Source organism: Odocoileus virginianus, chromosome 18, assembly GCF_023699985.2.
Source record: "Odocoileus virginianus isolate 20LAN1187 ecotype Illinois chromosome 18, Ovbor_1.2, whole genome shotgun sequence".
Lineage (NCBI taxonomy): Eukaryota > Metazoa > Chordata > Mammalia > Artiodactyla > Cervidae > Odocoileus > Odocoileus virginianus.
This window is the reverse complement of record NC_069691.1, coordinates 13640772-13664846: the sequence shown is the minus strand read 5'-3', so window position 1 is coordinate 13664846 and position 24075 is coordinate 13640772. Positions and strand designations below refer to the sequence as shown.

At 38.1% G+C, this 24075-nt stretch overlaps 1 protein-coding gene across 3 annotated transcripts in view; it reads left to right on the top strand.

The window, feature by feature from the left end:
- GDA (guanine deaminase) overlaps positions 1-24075 on the top strand; it is a 93523-nt gene that overhangs the window by 65044 nt on the left and 4404 nt on the right. For 2 of the 3 annotated variants that reach the window (XM_070480351.1, XM_020878637.2), the window contains exons 5-13: positions 888-993; positions 3245-3272; positions 4471-4578; positions 7594-7701; positions 8939-9036; positions 11654-11721; positions 18170-18316; positions 21768-21898; positions 23588-23615. In XM_070480351.1, the coding sequence (XP_070336452.1) occupies positions 888-993; positions 3245-3272; positions 4471-4578; positions 7594-7701; positions 8939-9036; positions 11654-11721; positions 18170-18316; positions 21768-21898; positions 23588-23615 (822 nt within the window). The remainder of the gene's footprint in view (positions 1-887; positions 994-3244; positions 3273-4470; positions 4579-7593; positions 7702-8938; positions 9037-11653; positions 11722-18169; positions 18317-21767; positions 21899-23587; positions 23616-24075) is intronic. The other variant, XM_070480352.1, reaches the window with a different exon arrangement.

Genomic DNA, 24075 nt, shown 5'->3' with positions numbered 1-24075 from the left:
GCTATGACAAACCTAGACAGCATATTAAAAAGCAGAGACATTACTTTGCCAACAAAGGTCTGTCTAGTCAAAGCTATGGTTTTTCTAGTAGTCATGTATGGATGTGAGAGTTGGACTATAAAGAAAGCTGAGCACCAAAGAATTGATACTTTTGAACTGTGGTGTTGGAGAAGACTCTTGAGAGTCCCTTGGACTGCAAGGAGATCCAACCAGTCCATCCTAAAGGAGATTAGTCCTGAATATTCATTGAAAGGACTGAGGCTGAAGCGGAAGCTCCAATACTTTGGCCACCTGATGCGAAGAACCGATTCATTAGAAAAGACCCTGATGCTGGGAAAGATTGAGGGCAGGAGGAGAAGGGGATGACAAAGGATGAGATGGTTGGATGGCATCACTGACTCGATGGACATGAGTTTGAGCAAGCTCTGGGCGTGGTGATGGACAGGGAAGCCTGGTGTGCTGCAGTCCATGGGGTCACAAAGAGTCGGACATAGCAACTGAACTGAAGAATACTGGCACTGCTACAGTTAAGAATAGTGACAGTACCTTTTCTAAGCCCCATGTGTCAGACACTTTATATACATTATTGGGTATATTCCTCATAACCTCGCACATCTAGAGGACATTGCACACATCTGAGTTTACCTTAAGCAAATAATATCCTTTGTCCTGGTGTAAACAGAGGAGTCAGGTACCAGTGGGAGAATCTTTACTACTTACAGAATTAACTGGCTTTTTAAAACAATTGTTCTTAAATAATACGATGATCTTTTATACTCTCACTTATGTTTTCATAATGATTTTAATTTAAAATGTTTTTAAAGGGCTCAGGAAAGTACAGTTTAGGAAAGAAACATGACTTGAAATGGTTTCTGTGTTTCTCACAGATAAATTTGGGCAGCGGGCATTTGTGGGCAAAATTTGCATGGATTTGAATGACATTGTTCCAGAATACAAAGAAACCACTGAGGAATCAATCAAGGAAACAGAGAGGTATGTTTGTCTTGATTTATCTTGTGGATGGAATTACAGATGGAGAGAAGAAACCCCTTTAACCCAGGCAGAATGTGCATATATGTCACTGACTGGGTTTGTCTAACTTGTATGAAATTGACCTGATCCTGAGGAAAATGTTGCATATCAATACTAGTTTTGTATATCAAATTATATTTGAAAGCCCCTGGGTACTTACTATACTTTGGGAAGGGCAAATCCCTTTTTAAAATGAAGGATGTTTTAAAAAGTGAATGATTTACCTACTTCATTATAGATCTGGGCTTCTCCTGTAGGTTAAACTTCTGTTGAGTGTCTGTGGCCTGCTCATTAAATTACTTTTGGGTATAGGTTATGCTATTGCTTGAGATCATGTGCTTTTTTTATATTCTTTTTATTTTACATGGGGATATGCTACTGGTGGCTCAGAGGTTAAAGCATCTGCCCGCAGCACGGGAGACCTGAGTTCGATCCCTGGGTCGGGAAGATCCCCTGGAGAAGGAACTGGCAACCCACTCCAGTACTCTTGCCTGGAGAATCCCATGGACTGAGGAGCCTGGTGGGCTACAGTCCACGGGGTCGCAAAGAGTCGGACACGACTAAGCGACTTCACTTCACTTCATGCTACTGATGCCATAGGTACTTTTTCTACATATATATATATACATATATATATATATAACTTTTATTTATTTGCTGGCTGTGATAGGTCTTCACTGCTGCTCTTGGGCCCTCAGTAGTTGTGGCGAGTGAGAGCTACTCTTCTTTGCAGTGTGCGGGCTTTTGATTCTGGTGGCCTCTCTAGTTTTAGAGCATGGTTCTGGGGCATGCAGGCTTCAGTAGCTGTGGCTCCCATGCTCCAGAGCACAGGCTCAACAGCTGTGGTGCCCAGGCTTAGTTGCTTTGCAGAATGTGGGATCCTGCTCCCCAGATCAGGGATTGAACCTGTGCCTCCTGCATTGACAGGCAGACTCTCCACCACTGAGCCCCCAGGGAAGCCCTTTTCCTACATTTCTTTAATGGCTTTCTCACAGTACCTTGAGGATTTCACAAGGATCTGTGTTGTATGACACTCAACATCCAAGAAATATAGAAGAAAATTCTTTAGCTTTATATCTTCCCCAAGACCAAATGTATCCTGATGCAAAGTTCGAGAAGTCCAACTTTTCTCCATTCCCCAGGCCTCCACCTTAAGCATGTCCTCTGAAAACAGTGGTTTAGAGGTTCCTATGTGCCCATGGAGAGAAGGAAGCACACATTTTCCCCTTAGCATTTGGCCATATGCTCAACTTTTCTAGGAATCTGTGTTTGTGGGAATGTGCTGTGTGCTAATTTGCTTCAGTCGTGTCTGACTCTTTGTGACCCTATGGACTATAGCCCTCTAGGCTCCTCTGTCCATGGGATTCTCCAGGCAAGAATACTGGAGTGGGTTGCCATTCCCTTCTCCAGGGGATCCTCCCCACCTAAGGATCGAACCCAGGTCTCCTATATCTCCAGTGCTGGCAGGCAGGTTCTTTACCACTAGCGACACCCGGGAGGCCTTGTTTGTGGGAATAGTGAACCCTAATTCACATTTTATTCCTAAACAAAGTAACACCAGAAGGTAGGAAGCTATAGTTCATAAATATTTCCAGCCAAGGCAGAAATAGTCATTTCATAGGCCATATAGATACCATCATCCCCACTGATATAATTGGTAAGATCACCACCCCTGTCACCACCTGTTTCACAACATGTCTGGCCTAGTCCTTCTGCTTTACTCCAACATCCATGCCCAGTAGGACCTGGCCTTTGAAAATAAATGATGCTATTGTGATTGTGTGGGCAAGCAGCTTCTACTTTAGGGAAACTGAAAGTGCAGAGCCCATGGCTTCTAAACACCTCCAGGTACATAGGACCCCACAACTCTAATGTCCATGGAACATAAACATACGGTGATATTCCCTAAAACAGAGCTTAATCTATCTGAATGCTTTGAGTGCTGTGGGAATACTTGTGAGCAGCCCAGCTGATGGTAGATGACAAAATTGTATTTCCCTGTGATTTTGCACTCCATCTCTTGGACTACAAATGAGAGAACAAAGTAATTACTACTTGTTAATCCTTAATTAGTGGTGGTGAAACATATCCAGCATTAGAAATGTTTATATTAAAATTAGGGCAAACGTAAGGATCATGTTTTTATCCTTTTAAAAAATTTATTTGAAAAATGCCTAAATTTTCTAACGTTACATTTGTTGTTTTATTTCAGATTTGTGTCAGAAATGCTACAGAGGAATGTAAGTAAACTTGTTCCTATCTCGCTTTTGGATTGCCTTTGTGTTGACTGTAGGATTTGTTGGTTTTGGTAGAGGTTAGTCTGTATGGTGGAGAAGGAAATGGCAACTCACTCCAGTGTTCTTGCCTGGAGAATCCCAGGGACGGTGGAGCCTAGTGGGCTGCCATCTATGGGGTCGCACAGAGTCGGACACGACTGAAGCGACTTAGCAGCAGCAGCGGCAACAGTCTGTATGGTTAGCTTATTTCATGCATGCAAAAGTATTTTCCTAAAACCTTAAATTGTTTTCATGGGAAACCCATCAACTCAGCTTAGTAAGGTCAGGCATTTTTTTTTTCCCCCCAGTGGTCTTCCCTCCCTCTCCTCTGAGACCTTCTAGTTTCATAGGCTGGGTCTGTGGGAAGTGGAAGAGGGCTTCATTGATGTAGACAGATTGGTGGCCACTAGATGCTGTGGTGTGGTTTGTTAGCTATACCACCGTTGGCTCTGGCCTCTTGTACCCCCGATCGGGCCTGAAACACAGGTGGTGTCCAGCCCAGATGCCCCCGCCAGACTGCCTTGGTCCATAGATGTGTGGCATGTCATGTGGCCCGAAGGCCTCAGCCAGGCACCCCCGGCACAGCACCCAGGTGTTGTGAGCCTATGGGGGCAGTGCCGTCTTCTGTCCCACCCCCAGCAGGCTGGTCTCTGGGTCTACTGGGCAGTCTCTTAGATGGCAAACCAGACTCTTCCCTCACCATTTTTTAAGGTCTGATTGGAAACCATAGGACATCTCAGTATTTCTTTCAGTCTAATCTTGAGAGACCTAGATGTAACTTAGTGGATCCTTAGCCTCACCATTGCCCTAAGATGTAGAAAGGGGAACAGACCACCACCCCATTTTCAGTTTCCCCAGCACTCTCCTTTGAAACGTCTCCTCTGCCTCCTAATTCTTTCCATAAAAGCCACTCAGTCTGAGCTTTCATGTGTCTTGCATTTGAGATGGGATCTTCTTCCATTGAACTTGGTGGTACAGAAATACCCTTCCTTGTCCTCAACCACTAGCCATTTCCATGAAACCCATCCACTACTCCTGTAATGAAGGACTATCCCCAGGGATGAAGATATAAAATCATGTTGTGGTGTGAAATGCATTTTGGGGTATGCTACACATTCATATATCTATAGTTTCTTTACCAAGTGTTTTTGATGATTTCCAGTATCCTCGAGTGCAGCCCATAGTGACACCATGTTTTCCCCTTTCCTGCTCTGAGACTTTGTTGGGTGAACTGGGAAATCTCGCGAAGGCCCGTGATTTGCACATTCAGGTGGGCAATTTGCATTTTTCTCCTGTTTGTGCCTCTGTCTAGACCTAGAAGACTTCTCTGTACTCTAAATTCTGGCAGTAATTTCATAATCTCTGTCTTCTACTGTGGAAGAGTTAGGTTTCCTCTCTTTCCTCTTTTAGTTCTTTTCACTGGCAATTAACATGACATATAGGGCACATTAACAGGAGAAAACAAAATTTATTATGTGCACACAGGAAATCCACATAAGTATGAGGGTTCCAAAGACAGTAAGGCAAGGTGACATATACACACGTTCTAGACTAAGAAGAAAGTAGGGATCTCAGGCTTCAAGCAGAAATAAGGTAAGGCACTGAAATAAAAAGTTACTATTTCGTAAGCAAATATGTGCTGAACCATTTTGAGCAAGTGGGTTTTGCTAGGTTCCCCTTGTCTACATACCTAGTACCTTACTATAGTTATCTCTGATAATAGCTCTTTCCTGGGACAGGCTTCCAATCTTAAGTAGGTGGTAAGGAGGAAGTTCAAAGCTTCTTCTGAATCTTTTGGGCCCTGATTAGTTTTTAGCTCAAAATAATCTACATCCAGAGTGGCACACTTTGGGGGCAGCCTGCTCTTAGCCTCAGAAGAGCTCCTCAAGATATAGCATCATAGGATATAAGGTTCCTTAGAGACATCACCTAAATCTAGCTTGCTATTTAGCTAAGAAACCTGAAGGTTCCTTTTGCCCTCAGTCATCTCTAATCTGGCTCCCAGAGATGAGGACATTTTAAGTAACCAGGCAGGATTAATGAGAAACTGGTTACCTGCTCTCCATAGGATACATCTAATGTGTTTCTTTCCTGCTTCTCTTTTGATACTTTCTCAGTGTTCTAGTCCTTCCTTTTTGGAGGAACCACCTATTATTTGAAAAGCAGAAAGAACCTAATTTCCACCTTACAGAAATGAATTTAAAAGCCCTTTTGTTCCAAGCTTCTTAATTTAAAGTCAGGAACAAAAAAAGTATATCTTACTTTGTCATTAAATGGTTGCAATTTAGGAATAAAACACTTTCTGAAGCTTCCAGCTGGGTTAAAATTGGGAGTTGGGAGCTTCCCTCCTCCATTCAAGCTACACTACATACTGCACTAACATTTTCCCTCTTAAGAGTTGACTATCCAAAAACAAAGGGCATGTCAGGGAAAGGCAACACATTGATCTTTTATTGTTTCATAGGATGGAGGATTGTTAAGATTTATCTTGTTAGGGTTCATTAACTATTTTTGTCTTACCCCATTTTTTTTTTTTTTTTTGGTGGCCTGTGATATTTGAAATTTTTTGTTCAATCCCATACAATTGTATGGAAGGAAAAAATTATCTGTTACATTTTTAGGGCCCCTGGTTGGGCCTGAAAACTAAACTGACATAGATGGATTAACAGGAGAAAAGCATACAGGTTTATATAAGTTTTATATGATACAAGAGCCACATTAGGAAACAGAGACACAATGAAACATACCTGAGTATTTTTATGTTAGGTATGGTGACAAGTGTATAGTCCTGGAGGAGCAGGATGGGTTAAGGAGTATGAAGCAAGCATAGTAAACTGGGGAAAACTTACCAAGGCCTGGTTCTTGGCTTCCTTTGTCTTCAGAGATAAGGATACTCCTTTCCTCTAGGTATAGGTGGGAACCTCTCACACAAGAGTTTTATGACCTGTTTCAGGAAAAAAAGGGGCGAAGGCAAGATCAGAGTGAACCATCCTGCTTTTACCATTTTCTCAGATTTCTTTGGATTAAAATATTCAGTATTCCAAGGTGCCATATTTTGCGTTAGTGTGTCCTGAACCCTATCAACACACAGAAAAATTAAGTATTTACTTGCTGGAGGTGTATCTACATGTATATGTGCATACTTACTCAAATTTATCAAAATGACACAAACCATCTGGTTTTCCTTTCCTCTCTTCCAATGTCCATGCCCATTTCTCAGTGGTCTGGATTTCCTCAAGGCAGGGAGACAGCTCATTCTTCAGATGGAACATTGTTTTCAGTCCATTGTTGTTTTTTATTTATTTGGTTATTTATACTCTACCTCAGGGAGGAAGGGAAATGGCATTGCCATTTCTGGAAGTAGTAACTTGCTCATGAGTTATTTCTTATATACTATACTCATCACTGGTTGGTCAGAAGTGATTTCTGTTTTAGGTGAGGGGTTGGTATGGTGACACATTGCAGGTTTTGTGGTTCCCTGGAGAAAGGACAGTGTTGGGGCCAGGACTTGCTTGTATATGCATTCTTATACGCTCTTTCTTGATGATGTCAGGACTATTTGTCTCTTATTTTCAAGCTATTTCCTGAAGAGGGACTCATTCTGGGAGCTGACAAAAGGGACAGAATGGGAGCAGGGTCCCAGAGTCCTAACCCTGCTTCATTCTGTATGGCAACTCATTCATACCTTTTAAATATTGCATATCTGTGAATTTTCATAAGAACAACACATTGAAAGGTAAAAGAATTTAGAAAATCACTCATCTTGCCCAGCACTTTTATTTGCAAGATGAGAAAATGGAGGTGCCAAGGAAACAACTGACTTACCCTAAAACACATATGTAGGGTCAGAACCTGGGCTAAAATTCAACTTTTTAATTCATATTTCAGCTTTTTAATGAGTAAACCATGCTCTACCATTTTGATGGCCAATGAACTCTTAAGTGGCCAACACCAGAAGAGGCAGGTGACTTATGCATAGCTAGGCTCCTGACTTTCTTCAATTAGTATTTTTTATTTTTACTTATTCTTGCTATAGTTTGAAATTTGAAAAGACTGTTAGAAAGCATTACGTGGGTTAGGGTTAGAATAGTACATGTTCATATAATTATATATTCATAGTTTCATTGTCATATATATAATAAGAATTGTTTTAAATAAAATACACCAACCATTCATTATTTTATTTAGGAAAGTAGACACCATCCACATCATTTGGGGGTAGGAAGTATAATTTCTAATGGCATTTTACATTGAAAAACTGAAAATGTTATTTCTTTTCTTGTAGAGCCATATAAGTGAAAATCGTGATGAAGTTAAAGCTGTGGAAAACTTATACCCTGGTTATAAAAACTACACAGATGTGTATGATAAAAACCATCTTCTGACAAATAAGGTAAATTGCACATCATGATACAATCTATATGAAATAAGGCATATTTATCTAAATTTAAAAATCTCAGTAGTAATCTTCAGACTTCTGTAACACATGCATTTCCCAAATAAAAGTACACAGTGTGCATATGCATGTGTGCATACAATTAAAAATGGGCCTGAAGTTTCATCCCTGATGAATAAATCATTAAATTTATTGGTAAATAAATCTAAAAAATTCTTTGAGGATGGGACTGTCATTTGGTCCAAGGACATTTTTGTCAGTATCCATTAGAATGTAAATGTGTATCTCTTTGAGTTAGCAAATGTATTTCTGAAGATCCATTCTATAAGGAATATGAATAGGGATGTTAATTACATATGAAAGTTCAAAAATGGCTATCAGTGAGGAATTGTTTAGATTATAGAACGTAGATAATTAGAATTTTATCCAACATTCACAAAGAATGAGGTATACAAACCTACAAGGAAAGGTGTTTGTAGAAATATTGTTTGATGTGTGTTTGTATACGTGTGGGTACATGCTCGCTTAGCAAACTGCCTGGAAGACACACACTGAATGTTAAAAGTGATCCTTCCTGAGGAAGCAGAGGATTTCGACATTTTTAAACACGCTAAGACTGCTTTTTTAAAGAAATGAGTATGTATTATATTTATAATTAAACAATTTTAATTAAAATTAATATGAGTGAGGAGAGATCTCATTACAGCAATATATCCCCTGGCCTTGGCCTTTAACGAAATGTATGAACTGCATGGAAAGTTTAATTATTATGGCAAATGAATTCTTAGGGACTGTGTGAACAGACATCTGAATATGATTGGTTTCAAAGGTTAATATTCTGCATAGATCTTGTTTATGCTACATCGTAATTTTCACCCTACTCTACATCTATTTAGATATGATTAATAAATTGGCCTTCAATTTGCATGTTAATTGTATTTGCACAGAGGTTGGAAAGATTTTATTTTAATGATAATTCTGTGATCATTGAACCATGTTCCCCAAAGAAGAAAGCTATTTAAATACAGGTTTTATACTGACAGAAAAAGAATTTTGCAAGAGTAAAGTCAGGAAAACCCACAAATATTATCAGGATTAAAAATTGAGAAGTCTGACATGTGTGCAGTGCCTGCCCTCTTGAATCAATTTTACCAGCTAAATACCTGCTTGTGAGTGAGGACTAACTTAAGCACTTTGAAGTGGTAGTCTCCACCTGGAATGCTCTTCCCTCCAGACAGTGATGGCACATGGCTGCTACCTTTCTGAAGAAGAACTGGATGTATTCAGGGAACGAGGAGCGTCCATCTCGCACTGTCCCAATTCTAACTTATCGTAAGTAGGCAATTATGGATTGGTAGATCATGAATGTTTGGACTGCAAAGCAGCAGCCAGATAGCTTTTGTTTTCTGTCATTCCTCCAGTATCTCTCTTCTGTAGTTATATTCGATTGGGATGTGAACTAGATAGAAGGATGCCTGTCTGTACTACACTGGGGAGACTGAGAGCGCTTAAAAAAGAGGCGATTTTTTTTACAGAGTATACATTTGAGGAGCCCCACATCTCTTACAATTTCTGAGTTTGCACAAAACAGAATAGGAAACAGAGAGTTCAAAACCAATAGCACTGAGAATTTAGAGCTAAGGACTGAAAGAGTGCATATGCCAACCAAGTGTTCTAGGGAGAGGGTGCTGACTTCTCATTACTTTGTGATGTACAAGCTACCAGAAATGGTGCAGTGCTACCAGAAGCCACCACCCTCGGTAGATGTCATGCTGTTGTCACCTGACACGATGCACTTAGGAGGGACCCCATCCTGCTAATTCCCCAGGATGGAGAACACTTTAGTTACAACTTGTTTTAACCTTTTGAAAAGTTATAGGTGCACAAGGGAATCAGATGACAGTTGCCTGTATCTTCACGAAGAAAAACCCCCACAGACATGAAAATGCTGCATCTAATTTTGGAGAACTCATGGATACCATAATGCCAACCCATGAATGCTAGGCTAAGAGTTCCTGTTCTAGGATTTCATACAGAAAGGATCTCTCATTTCTGGTGTTAGTTGACCTAGAACAGAGCGAGAGGCAGGTTGCAGTGGATCATTCATATATTCATTCAATAAATTTCTTAGTTTCTGTTAGATTTTCATTTTTTTTGAGGATTACTTTATATCCTTCCTCATTTTGAGTTCTTGCAGAAGCAGAACATGGCATAAGGATTTATGTGCAAGTAATTTATTTGCGAGGTGATCTCAGAAAGCACCTTTAGTAGGGAGAGACAGAGAAGGGAAGGAAGTCAGTAAAGAGAACATTACTAAGCAGGTCATCACCATGGGCTCCTGGAATTTAATCCTCTTGGAATACGCAGGGAGCCAGTGTAGACCTCAAGGACACCGTACCCACGAGGTGGGGGAGCTGAAGTAGTTATACCCAAACTTACCAGTGGAGGGCTGCTGGGTCTGGGCAAAGGGGCATGGAGTCTCTGCAATTTCAGACCTTCCCCAAAAGAGGGCAGAGCAGGCTGCAGCTTTGTGAGAGAGCCTCCAGGCAGAGAGGAGATGGTTCTGGCTGTCAGAAATCTGGGGACTCTGTGAATGAAAAAGTTCTAGTCAGTGGCAGTATAGGAAATGCACGTCAGCCATGGCAATATATTTCTGAGTGTTTTGAGAGGTTCCAGAGGCTTTTAGTTTTCAGACATAAAATGATCATACCTAACAGAGAATCTTGCCTATGTACATCTTAGTGACCATAATTATGGTCTGGTGACCAGTTAGAGGAAGGGTTTAACATCCTGTGAGTTTAGTTACACAACACCTAAATGAACACATGACTCAGCTTTGCAAACTGAGGTTTGAAGTTAAATTTTTCTTTATGGCTAGGTTTATGGTTTGAATGGTCACTGCCATTCTTTCTCCAGCACTCTGAGAGATTTCTTGCATGTGTACTGGGCTTTGAAAATGATAGTAACGTGCATTTTCAAGCAAACCATTTCAACCTTTGCATCTTCACAGACTTCTGAGGTTCCCTTTAGTTTTTGTCTCTTTAGTAGGCGGCACATCTATTGAGCTCAGGGTCACGATGTTTGAAATCTCTCCTAGTTGCTGCTGTCCTCAGAAGCAGCATTTGATCCATCAGGCCCTGACTTACAGCCTGCATCCCCTCTTCCAGTTTTACCCCTCTTTCTTTGCCCTTGCAAATCACTAGTCTTTGAAGGCAACAAATGATTCCAGGAAGAGAGGAAAGACAATGCTCTATAATTTCTACTTCCTAGCATAGAAGGATGGGCTGCTTAAAAAAAAAATTTTTTTTACAAGTTGCTAACACCATATTGTATAATTGAAATTTGTTAAGAGAGTAGAACTTATAGGTTCTCAACAACAAAAGGTAAATATATGTGAGGTGATAGATGTTTCAATGGGGAGAAATCCTCTCCCAGTGTATACATATATCAAATTATCATGTTGTATACTTTAAATATCCTATAATTTTGTCATTTATATCAACACTTATTGACCATGGGATTTTTGCAGAAACTAATGCTTGTGACTGGTGATTTGTTATATAAGTGAATATTGAAATATCTAATCAATAACATTCAGGTAACAAAAGATGTATTAATACGTCTCTGGTCAATAAGTTGTTTATAAAGCTGAAAAATATATTTAAACTCCGTAAAACCATTGAACTAATTGCAAGGTTTAAGTTCTTATTTATTTTTCCTTACACATAATCCCCCGCCCTCCTTTCTAATTCTTGCTGTTTTGATTTTGATCCTTTTTGACTCCAGGACTCAGATGGTCAGATGTGACTAATGTGTTTATGTCAGCATTAGAGCTGAGACAATGGGAATCACAATCTTCAGTGACATCACCATTGTTACCATTAGTGTCCTTCTCTTGTTGGACCCATGTGGGGGGTCCCCTTGTTCTGACCGTCTCCTCTCTCTGCAGGCTCAGCAGCGGCCTGCTCAATGTGCCAGAGGTCCTGAGACATGGCGTGAAGACGGGGCTGGGTACAGGTTAGTAGCTTCCCATTAAGAGCCATGGCAAAGTGGTTGATGAAGTACATAACTTTCTACTGTGACTAATTTTCAAGTAACAGTTCTATGTTTTAAAAAACTTAGTTTTATTTTCTGGCAGTCACATCTTGTGCTGATAAAATAGTGAGGTCGGAAGCAGTAAGAAAATATATGCAAAGGGAAACGTTTTGGTTACATTAACCTCTTGAAAGCCATTATCCATGTTTATATTCAGACACAGGGCTATAAAGGATAAGCCCTTCTCAAGTGTTTTAGAGATTCTTTTTAAAAACTCCTTGTTCTTTTTTTCCTTTTGTTTTGTCCTTCTTGCTAAATTTCAATGGCTTGGATTTTTATGTTTTTTAGTCTTCAGTAACTGTGTCATCACAAATACTGTCTCAAAAGAAAATTATTCGACCTTGTGAATAGTGAGCACAAATTCAGTCTATGCCATAATGGAGAACTCTGAGATATATTAAAAAACGTGCTTTGCTTTTAAGAAGTTTTTAACAAAATGAGATTCTGATTCCCACAGGCAGTCTGATGTTTGCTAGGCTGAAGGACAATCTAGGTGGCTGATGAATTAGTGGTGTCTTCTTTTTCTCATAGTACATTTGAATTGCTTTTCTGGAGTATGCGTAGTGCTGCTCACTTTGGAAGGGAGTCAGGCCCAAATGTCTAGGCATCCGCTGTGACCTTTCTTTATCATTGGGTATGAACGAACTAAAAAAAGATTTTTAAATGGCTTTGGGGCACAAGGTCTTATTTTTCACTCTTGATTCATTTGTCTTACTGATTTGTAAGAGCACCAGGATGTTTGCATATTGAAAATAATGGTTTTCATCATTTTTTGCAACAACTCAAGTCTCAGTTAATTTTTATACCAAACAGTATTGGTAAGACTACAATAATAAAAAGTGACTCATTTATAATTTTAAAGAGGTGTGCTAGATTAGAGGTTTTCCTCAGTTTTACATGAATCAAAGCAACTGAGGTTTTTTTTTAATTTGAATTTAAGCCTTGAGTCACTGAGATTATGTAATACTTGAATGTAGTTTCAGGTATTAAGGTAGGAAACCAGTTGTTTTTACTCTGACAGAAAACCTTTAATGGATAAGAAAAAAAATGGTCAAGAGTTTTTGTCAATGGAAGATTTAACAGAAATGCAAAACTCAGATGTTGCTTTCAGATTTTCAAGGAGTTTGGTCTCCACAACTTTAGTTCCTCACATGACTTCCAGTTCTTGAGTTTGGGTTGCATAGTGATGATCTAAAATGATTATGTAGAGCTCTGTCACTTATTAGCCATAAGACCTTGAGCAAAATACCTTAATTTTCTAAAAATTCATTTCCTAATTTCTATAAAAAGAACAACAATGATTATAACAATATCTGCTACATGCTTGTTTTGAGGCTTAAATGAAAAAACTGCATGTATACCTGGCAAGTTGCACTAGTTAATAAAGATTGGCTTAAAAGGGAAAGAGTAACATTGGTTTCCTGATTAAAGGTTTGATTTAATATGATATATTCTCATATGTTAACTTGGAGGATGCTGTTGCATTTTACATAGCTATCCTATATACAACTATTTCCTAAACATGACTTTTATGCATGAACTTGTTCTTTTCCTTTGAACTTTAAAAGACTGTTTAACTTATATTGTGCCAAGAGTGTAGGTCTAAGACTGGATCATTCACTCTATCTATAACAAATAGAGGCAGATCTGAACTTTCTCATTTCTTAATTGTTAAATATGAGAAACATGCATGACGCTTCACAAAACTGTTGCAAAACAAGAGAAAGTCGTATCAAAAATAATAAGAGGATGAACATATCTCCCATGTACTTTAGGATCTAGAATAAGAGTTCAGAATATTGCTATCATCCCTAGAGGACAAGAAGACCATATGGCCCTATGAAAATACCTTGAGTTTTGATGGAAAAGGAAAATTTGAAAATGGAAGAAGAAAACTGAAAAAGAAAAAATAATAAGCATGTAGATTGCTATACAGTACTGGAAGGAGACTGAAGTGGTACAACCACTTTATAAGAAACTGCCAATAGTTCTCTAAAGTTGAAAATACATCCACATATGACTCAGTAATTCCATTTTGGGTATTTACCCTAGAGAAATAAACACATATAGTTATAAAGAATATTTATAATAGCTTTATTAATAGCCCCAAATTGGAAATAAAGTTTAAAAACCTAACAGGAGGACAGATAAGCAGATGCAGCATATTCATACCAAAAAACACCATTCAGCATTAAAAAACCAAAGCATTGATATATACAAAACAAAAATATTTTGTTAAAAATACTGGAGAGGGTGTGGTGAGAAGGGAACCCTCATACACTTGTTGGTGGGAAGGTAACTTGGTGCAGTTACAGGTAAAACAGTATGGAGCTTCCTCAAAAAACCAAAAAGAGTGGCCATATGATCCAGCAGTCCCACTCCAGGGCATATATACACACAAAACTATAATACAAAAAGAGACATTCACTGCTATGTTCATAGCAGCACTATTTACAATAGTCAAGACTGCAAGCAACCTAAATTTCCATGGACAGATGAATGGGTAAAAAACAGTGTGGTACATACATACAATGGCATCTACTCAGCCATTAAAAAAGACTGAAATAATGCCACTGAAGCACTATGGATGGACCTAGAAATTATCTAACCAAGTGAATAAGTCAGAAAGAGGACAGATACCAATATGGTATCACTTATATATAGAATCTAAAGTATGACACCAATGAACCTATCTACAAGACAGAAACCGACTCAGAGACACAGAAAGTAGACTTGTAGTTGCCACGGGAGAGGAATGGACTGGGAGTTTGAGAGTTAGCAGATGCAAACTATTACATTTAGAATGGATCAACAGCAAGGTCCTACTGCATAGCATAGGGAACTATATTCAATGTCCTGTGATGAACCATACTAGAAAAGAATATGAAAAGAGAATGTATTACTTTCCCAAACAGCAGAAATTGACACAATACTATTAATCAACTCTACTTCAATAAAATAAAACATTTTAATTTAAAAATCATTTTGTTACGTGCACAAAGCCAAGCACAAAAGAGCACACACTCCATGGTTCCACATGTATGAAATCCAGGGCCCGCAGACTGTCCTGGTTAGCAACAACAGAGCTAACCTACATTGACAGAGATCAGAAAACGGTTGCCAAGCAAAAGCAGGTAGAAGTTCGTATCTCCCATGTGCACTTTATTCTGTCTAAAGTGGCTGATATATTTCTCTAACTAGTTTTCTTGTTAAGAGGTGTTGCCCTTCCTTTCTGACTGACTTCACTCTGTAGGACGGTCTCTAGGTCCAACCACATCTTTACACATGACCCAGTTTCGTTCCTTTTTTTGTGGCTGGGTGGTGGTCTTTTGTATATATGTACCACATCTTCTTTCCCATTCTTCTGTTGATGAATGTTTAGAAAATGGCAACCCACTCCAGTATTCTTGCCTGGAAAATCCCATGGACGGAGGAGCCTGGTAGGCTACAGTCCATGGGGTCGCAAAGAGTCGGACCTGACTGACTCACACACACACACACACACACACACGATCTCTTTTGCTGCCAACTCCAAAAGACACCAGTCTGTCTTTATCACACTAGACTTCTTGTCCAAATACTCTTTCCTTGGATTCAGTGAAACCACACTGGTTTTGTTTCCCTTCTTCCTCTCTTGCCTGCGGCCCCTTCTCTTCCTGGCCACTCAAAAGCTTTCCTCAAGGCTCAGTCCTAGGCCATCTCCTCTTTTCAACTCTCTTCTTAGGAGTCATCATCTGCAACCATGACTTTACATGGGCTACATATATGCAGATGACTCATTTTTATAGCCAGCCCAGACTCCTCTTTGAATTCCAAACCTGTATTTCCAATTGCTTACTTTCTCCTTTCTCTTTGACCCCTCCTCATACAACCCCCAGACTTTATCACACCCTCAAACATCTAAGCCTGTCCTCTTAAATGCCTCTCTTAAATGCCTCATACACCTCATACAAGCATACAAGAAGCCATTGCTTCTTGCTTAAACTCCTGCACTAGCTTTCTAATGGTCTCATATTCCTAGGCCCTTCTAATCCAGTATTCTCGTTTCAAAAGAATCACAATGAAAATATTTCACTCCCTCCTGATTACCACCTTCAGTGTGATTTTGAATATGCAAACCTCTTTATGAGGCCACAGAGTTCTGCATGGTGTGACATCTCTCCACCTCCCAACCCCACCTCCTGCTGGTCTCCTTCCTACAGTGCTCCCTTTTAATCCCCTCTGTGAATCACACCCCCTCCTGCCAAAAGACCCGAGTGCCTTTTGTTCCTCTGCCTGGAATACCCTTTATGTCTCTCTAAGCATGGTTGAGTTCTCATTTTTGTCCTAGTTTAAATGTTGTTGACTTAACGAGGTCTTCTCTGACCATCCTGTCACAATGGGCTTTCTACCTCCATTTTCTTTATCACTAACTGAACATGGTTTATTATTAATGTTTGTCTTTTTGTATGTCTCTTTTCCTTCTCCATAAGATAGTAAGGTCATGCAGTGCCTGTAACTTTTATTTATGATTGCTTTAATAAATCAAGTGCAAAGAAGGTGCTCAGTAAATCTGTTGATAAATGAATGAATGAATGGGATGAACACATACATATAGAATTACTTCCTTTTATTCTTCTATTGCCCCCTGGCTCAAGTTTTTATTCTTCTATATATTCAATCTTTACTTATTTCCATACCATGTAGTGATAGCATTTTATTCTGCCTTTAGATTGAACATTTTCTTTGTTCTAGTAATAAAGAAAAAATCAATAGACAAAGTATTTCAAAGCATAATATGCATGTTTCCCAAATCATATGTGTTTTATTAGCTGGATGCTATGATAAAATGAAAGGTTGATGGATGGTTACTGTATGTTAAAGTGGACTAAGTAAGTAGATGAGTAAAACTTGTCAAGGATCTGGATGAGCCTCTGGTAATATGATTCTGGCTAAAGAAAAGTATTTTCTAAAACAAAAAAATCATACAAGTTTATGTAAAGACATGTAAGACAGCTGAACATAAAATTAAACTGCAATCTAAGATTACTTAGTGGGCTATTATTTTTGATCTTTGCAATATACATAGGCACTAACAATTATATGTGTCTACCAAGATGTGACAAAAGGAACTCTTGAAATATTAAGTATTTTATTAGCTATAGATGTACTTTTCCTCTAATAAAACATGTTAGCTTACTTGACATTTATACTAATTCATTTAACTTCTATATTCATTCTTGTCAAAGGCTGTATTTCAATTTAATTATGATTAGGGACTTATTTAAAACACTATAAAAAATTCTCATTCCTTATCTAATGATGCCAGTGACAAATGTAAAGCTGTCTATATCAGCACTGCTCATTTATTACACTAATTCTTCCAGAATATTTAAGTTCATTCTAAAAGCTCTTCCTGAAAAAATTATCATAAAGAAGTAGCTATTTAATTCCCAAAGTCCTCATCAGAATTAAAATAGAGTTAAGACAAGTTTTTAGAGCACAGAACTATGAATTTATTTTAAATCTCATGTTATCTATAATGTAATCATATTTGACCAATTTCTGTGAGAGTTTAGGGAGTAGTCAAAGATGTTTCTTCTCTTAACTTTATTGAACATTTGGGTATTGTGCTGGGTTGAATTGTGCGCCCCATACCACCTCCCCCAAGAGGAGATATCTACCAACAACATGTAAATATGGCCTTATTTGGAATAAAGATCTTTGCAAATGTAATTAAGGTAAAGCTCTTAAGATGAAGTCACTGTGAATTAAGGTGAATCCAGTAATGAATGTCCTTATAAGAGACAAGCAATGAAAGGTACATAAAGACACAGAAGAAGGCTATTTGAATATGGAGGCAGACATTGAGTTACACTGCCACAAACCAAGGAACACCAGGAGCCCCCTCAAACTGGGAGAAATCAGGGAAGATTCTTCCCTGGACACTGTAGGGATGGTGGCCCTGCCACACTTTGAGACTTCTGCCCCTCAAAACTGTGAGAGAATAAATTTCTGCTGTGTTTTTTTTTTTTCCCACATATGTGGGATCTTAGTTCCCCAACCAGGGATCAAATCCATGCCCTCTGCAGTGGAAGCACAGAGTCTTAACCACCAAACTACCAGAGAAGTCTGAATTTCTGATGTTTTAAACCACCACATTTGTGGTAATCTGTTTTAGCAGCCCTAGAAAACTAGTAGAAGTATAATTTGATACTAATCGCAAGGTTTGAATTCCTTTAAATATTAGTCTGTGTCTATTCTGTGTTTGTAGATAAGGTCTTTTCTCTGAAGTATATTAGAGTGACTCTATCTGTCATTAAAAACAGAAAAAACCCTATATACCTAATAATCCAGCTCATAAGGTTACTGTTTATTTTATCTACCACAGATGTGGCTGGTGGTTATTCATCATCCATGCTTGATGCAATCAGAAGAGCAGTGATGGTTTCCAATATCCTTTTAATTAATAAGATAAATGCAAAAAGCCTCACCCTTAAAGAAGTCTTCAGACTAGCTACTCTTGGAGGCAGCCAAGGTAATGATGAGCATTTTCTTTCTTTCTCACATGATATACAACCATACCAATCTATGTCCTTGGCTGAAGTATGAAGGCTCATGATGCTGACATCAGCAGGCATCCCCATATTCATGATTTGCATCTCACATTATATACCCAAAGCTTAGCAAGTGAAGTACACGTTCAAGCATGTGGTGAATCATTATTTGAATGATTTGAATCATTAATTTAGCAAGTTCCTTGTTTTTGGCAGAAGAGACGTTCAGTATGTAGTTATCATATTGTTGTAATGGATACTTGCATTGGTCACATGCATATGAATTCTTTAATCAGTTTTTTCCCATCAAGTCAAGTAAAGTGCTCTCTATTGACCTGAGTAGTAATAATAATAATAGCCAAGACTTACTGGTTTCTTACCATGTGGTAGGCACTATGCAACATGCTTTATGGATGCTGTTATTTAATCCTCAGAACTACTGTTATTTATTCTATTTTACCAACCAGGTACCTGAGTGAGGCTTACACACCTGTCAAGCTGTGGTATATTATTTGAATCTAGGAAATCTGATACCAGAGTGCAGGTCATTGCTTTCCACTGCAATATCTCCCTGTATAAATCTTTTTTTCCTTCCTGTATAAATCTTAGCCTAGACTATGTATTTTGTTTATATACTTAAGTACACTAATTACAAGCCTCCTTCAAAAGAGAAAGTTGTAAAAATATAGCTGGTTGATATGCAAATATTGTTCATCAGCTTTTCCCAGTTCTCACATGTAATTGTATTTTTACTGAAGAGATAGAACTTGGTAACTGGATTGCTTTCACTTTAGTATTGTAATATAATCTGGATGGATGATAACGAGCATAGCATGAAACCCTAGGCAGCTAGTGAGAAAGAAGAACACAGATCTTGAGATAGGTGTATATTTTTTAATATACCTTGATATTTATGATAAATACCCTAGATGTTAGAAATGAAGTATGATGGAGGCCAGGGTATCCTGGGAAGAGAAACTTCCTGGCTCTTTTCTGAATGTTCTGCTATGACGAATGCCATAAAGAACATTTCAAGAAAAAGGTCATATGCTTTGCATGTTCCCATGCCTTATGACCTCATTTTCTAAAGTTCTAAGTTTTAAAAGTTCTATACTTTTAACAAGTGTCACACTCCCCACTTTCACATCTGAGTTCATATAGTTGTCCTACCACCTTAACTTCATGGTGTAAATGACTTATATTTAAATAATGCTTTTTTATTCTAGGCCGTCTGTGAGTTGTTTCATCAGGATCCTGTTATCTGACCAGGCCAGCATGGGGTGCTTACCAAATCATTTCTACCTTGCTGTACAGCTTTCAGATCTATTTTCTGGGCCTCTGAGGTTACTGTTACAGAGTTTCGTTTCCTTAGCTTGTGTCTCCACAAGAGTCTGAGTGAATGAGATGAATGCTTCCCTGTTAAAAGCTGGACTCTTCCTAGCTTTACATTCACTCTCAAGATTAAGATATACATAAATCGCTTTCACAGAGCCAACATCTGCTCCAGAGACAGTAAAACTGCATTTCTTAAAGTGCATTTGAGCTGCTGACCAGCACAGTTAGGCCTCTCTGCAATAATATGAATTTAGATCAATTTATAATTCACTGAAAGTAGTTGTGTCTTTTTTTGGTTAGTTCATACCTGAACTCTCCAAATTCTAACAAATAATCCAGTTAGTTTATATATATATCCAACTCTTTGCAGCCCCATGGACTGTAGCCCATCAGGTTCTTCTGTCCATGGAATTCTCTAGGCAAGAATACTAGATTGGGTTGCCATTCCCTCTCCAGGGGATCTTCTTGACCCAGGGATCGAACCCGAGTCTCCTGCATTGCAGGCAGATTCTTTACCATCTGAGCTACCAGGGAAGCCCTTACATAGTGGGGCTAAACTACACACACACACACACACACACACACACACACACACACACTCACCTTGTCAAATCCTGCACACACACACACATCTTGTCAAATCCTGCACACACACACACACACACACACACACACATCTTGTCAAATCCTGGCAAATGAACCTGGTTATCTGGCCTATTAAACACACAATAATTTTATGTTTAATACAGTCATCAAAAACTCACGTTTGTCATGCTATTTGTGAAGTGAAAAATGACAAGTGTTAAATGAAGAATGTCAAGTGTAATCAGTGAAGGGGGAAAAAATGTCTAGTGATTTTCTATTTCATTCAGTTCTTCTCCCCACAATCAGAAGTCACCCAGCTGCTTTTTAACTTTTCTAATTATGTTTGCACCTCTGTCTTCCTATAAGAATTCTTTGGCTAAAATGTCTCTTTCTTTTCTGAGAATAAATGAGTTACCCTTTAAATAACCATTTAAGAACAAGCAGGATTTCTAAATGTGTGCTTAGAGCATTGCCAAAAGACTTTCGGATATCCATACAGAGAAATAAAATGCGGCAGTTATTGTCTGATATTTTCACACAGGACTATATTCTGACAGTGACAGAATACAAAAAATACATGTAAAAATTCAACTACAAAAGGCTGCACTCCAGGTGACTTTCTTTCATGCATGCTTCCATTTGGAACACTCTATCCACATTATTGGCTTTAAGGAGCTTAAATTCAATACCCTTACTGATCAGGAAAACCAGCTACCCTCATCTTTTGAAAGTAAACCATAAAAATGAGAGATGTTCTTCCTTGACATCACTATTCATGGAACAAGAATTCTAGCTGTGAGATGGATCAGGTCAATAGACATTATTGACCTATGCCCTATGTAAAGAACCATTCTTCTCTGGCAACCAGGAAATCTTTAAGGTTACAGAGAAATTAGTCTGCTTTCTAAAGCACTGGGACTCTTGAGTTATGAGGATCCATTTACTTTCAGAAGTGAATATTTTTCTATTGAGATCATTTAAGGAACTTAGGATGGATATGCCTGCATTGACAAACATGCCAAAAAAAAAAAGATAATTAGTTTTTACTTACTTGAAATTCATTTCACTGACACAAAAGTAGATCTTGTCAGCTATTTTGTAGAACAAAAGAATAAAAAGGGGGAGGAAAGGAGTTGGAATGTTGGAAGGAGAATAGGAGAGGAAAAGAAAGATATTAGGTCAATCGTCATGTTTCTTAGAGGGATGAATGGAAATCATAGACCAGCTGGACTGTGAGGGGTGCTGGTAAAGCCAAAACAGACATACCATCAGAATTATGAATATGATCAGGCTGTTGAAGAGACCTCTTTGTTCTCAGATATTGCTTTCCCTGTCCTTTCTCTGCTTTCTGTAAGTCGAAGTCTTGCGGTCTACTGGAATGCTTCATTATTAAGATACTGATTTTTTTTTCCCTAGTGATATGTTGGCAGATTCTGTCCTTGTATTTTGGGATATTTACATGGTCAAAAGCTTGGAGATACTGACTGACTGTTAATTTATTACACCCTGTAGCCCTGGGGCTGGATAGAGAGATTGGAAACTTTGAAGTGGGTAAGGAATTTGATGCCCTCCTGATCAACCCCAAAGCATCTGACTCTCCCATTGACCTGTTTTATGGGGATTTTGTTGGTGAGATTTCTGAGGTACGTAAAAGGAAGTTGATCAAAAAGCATTTATTTCATGAACTAGTCATAACAACTTCCCTATAGGGAAAAAAAAAAGACACTGAAACAGTTTAATGGAATGGAGGAGACTCCTATAAGGGAAGCTAGATCCTTTTAAGTTATTATAATTTCATGACAATAATGGTATAAATAAACACTTCTATTTTGAATATATTTGTATATTTGAAGGTACTTGACTCTAAGAAAACATAATATAGTTACCACTTATTGAACACACTTTCTATCTGCTAAATGGCATGGGATTATGCACTTTCATACATCATTTTTTGTTTAACTATCAGAACTATTATGAGAGGCACATGCTATTAATATTACTGTGTGGTTTATGGGGCAGTGAGACTTAAGGAAGGTTAAATGATTTCCTAAGAACTCATGGCTATTAATTAATAGACAGAGTTTGAATTCCATTCCAGGACTTTCTGACTTTTGGGGTCTGGGTTCTTGATCACAGTGCTACATTGATTCTCTTAATTATAAGAAAGTGAGTTTCATTACTTTGTCCCTCTTATCACGTTTTTGTATACATAAAATAGACTGGTTTTTCTTACTTTAATAACAATTCTTTATGAGATGGTTTTTCTTAAAATTTAACTATTGCCATTTAAAAACTGATCCACTTATGAGAGTAAGTGTGATATTAAATGTAACATACTGAGGTTTTTAGAAGAAAAGTGCTGGATTATTTGAAGTTAATAGCATTAGTAATTTTTATATTACTTAATCTTTTACTTTTTATTGATTGAGTGAATTTCCTGGAATACTAGAGTGAGTTTCTGGGAATAGGGTTCAGTCCCATTCATCCAGGCATTTTTTTTGGTCTTATACACCTCTTAAAATATTTAAATTATTATATTAAATTATTTAATTTATGTTAACACTTTCCCTCTGAAGATTTCAAGGTTATATATTAAGAACTTTCAGGCATTGGAAACATTTGTTAATAATCAGTACTTTTATTTTTTCAGGCAAAAGACCATTTCTTTTTCATTAATAAAAGTAGATTTTGGGTGTTCATTGGATGCCAGTTTAAGTGAGTCAGTGACTATTAGCCATAGAAGCTAGTTCCAGTGATAGAGTTATGTACTTTTGGCCATAGTTTAGCATTTTGACTTGGGATACTGGATTGTTGGTGACAAATAATTTCTTCCCCTTTACCCAGCTCTGTTATTGGAATAGACAGACACCAGTGTGTCCATTTCTGGGACTGTGTTCCAGCCAGGCTAAAGTACACAACAGAAAGAATTACAGTACCTGTTAAATGGATGGATTATGTATCTTATCTCAAGACCTTTTTAGGGGTTAAATTAAAAATATGTTCACTGTAACTGCTTGATGTGGAATGCAAGACTAAAGAAATTTACATGTGGAACTGCAAACAGACAGTGATAATCAAGATAGCATCTTTTATGTAAATATATAAATAAGTTTGGGCATTAAAATGTACAACATTTTTCTCCTCTGCGGGCTATATATATATATATTTACAAAAGAAAAAAAGTCTGTGTTTAGAAAAAAATAAAAATATATTTTTGCCATCAAGAAATAAGTTTATGTTTTTGGGTTTTGCCAACCACTATTCATTGTCAATTTGCTTTTCTAAGTGCAGAAAATACTCCTTTTTATTATTATCTTTATTTTTCATTTTAGGCTGTTATCCAGAAGTTCCTATATCTAGGTAGGTATTTATGTCTCTATGCTAAATAAAATCTTTTGCTGTCTCTTGGTATGCTCTCTGCATATATTGTACCATATGTTAAGCATTATGTGTGATCATTTGCTTAGACTTATTATTGTTTTTAGCATTCCTTAGCACTGAGCCCATTTGTGGGACAATATTTAAAGGCATTATTTGAAATGAACATGCTCTTTGAGAACACAGTATTAAACCCTAAACTTGAGGAACGGCAGGTAAGACGAGATCACCCTATACTTCCTCCTACACTTGTTCTGACCCTTCAGCCTGCCCCACCACACTGTGTTTGTGAGAAGTATGTGGTGGAGTCTCTCCATGCGTGCTTTCTTAACATGTTGTTTAGTTGCTAAGTCGTGTCCAACTTTTTTGTGACCTCATGGGATGTAGGCCACCAGGCTCCTCTGTGCATGGGATTTCCCAGACAAGAATATTGGATTGGGTT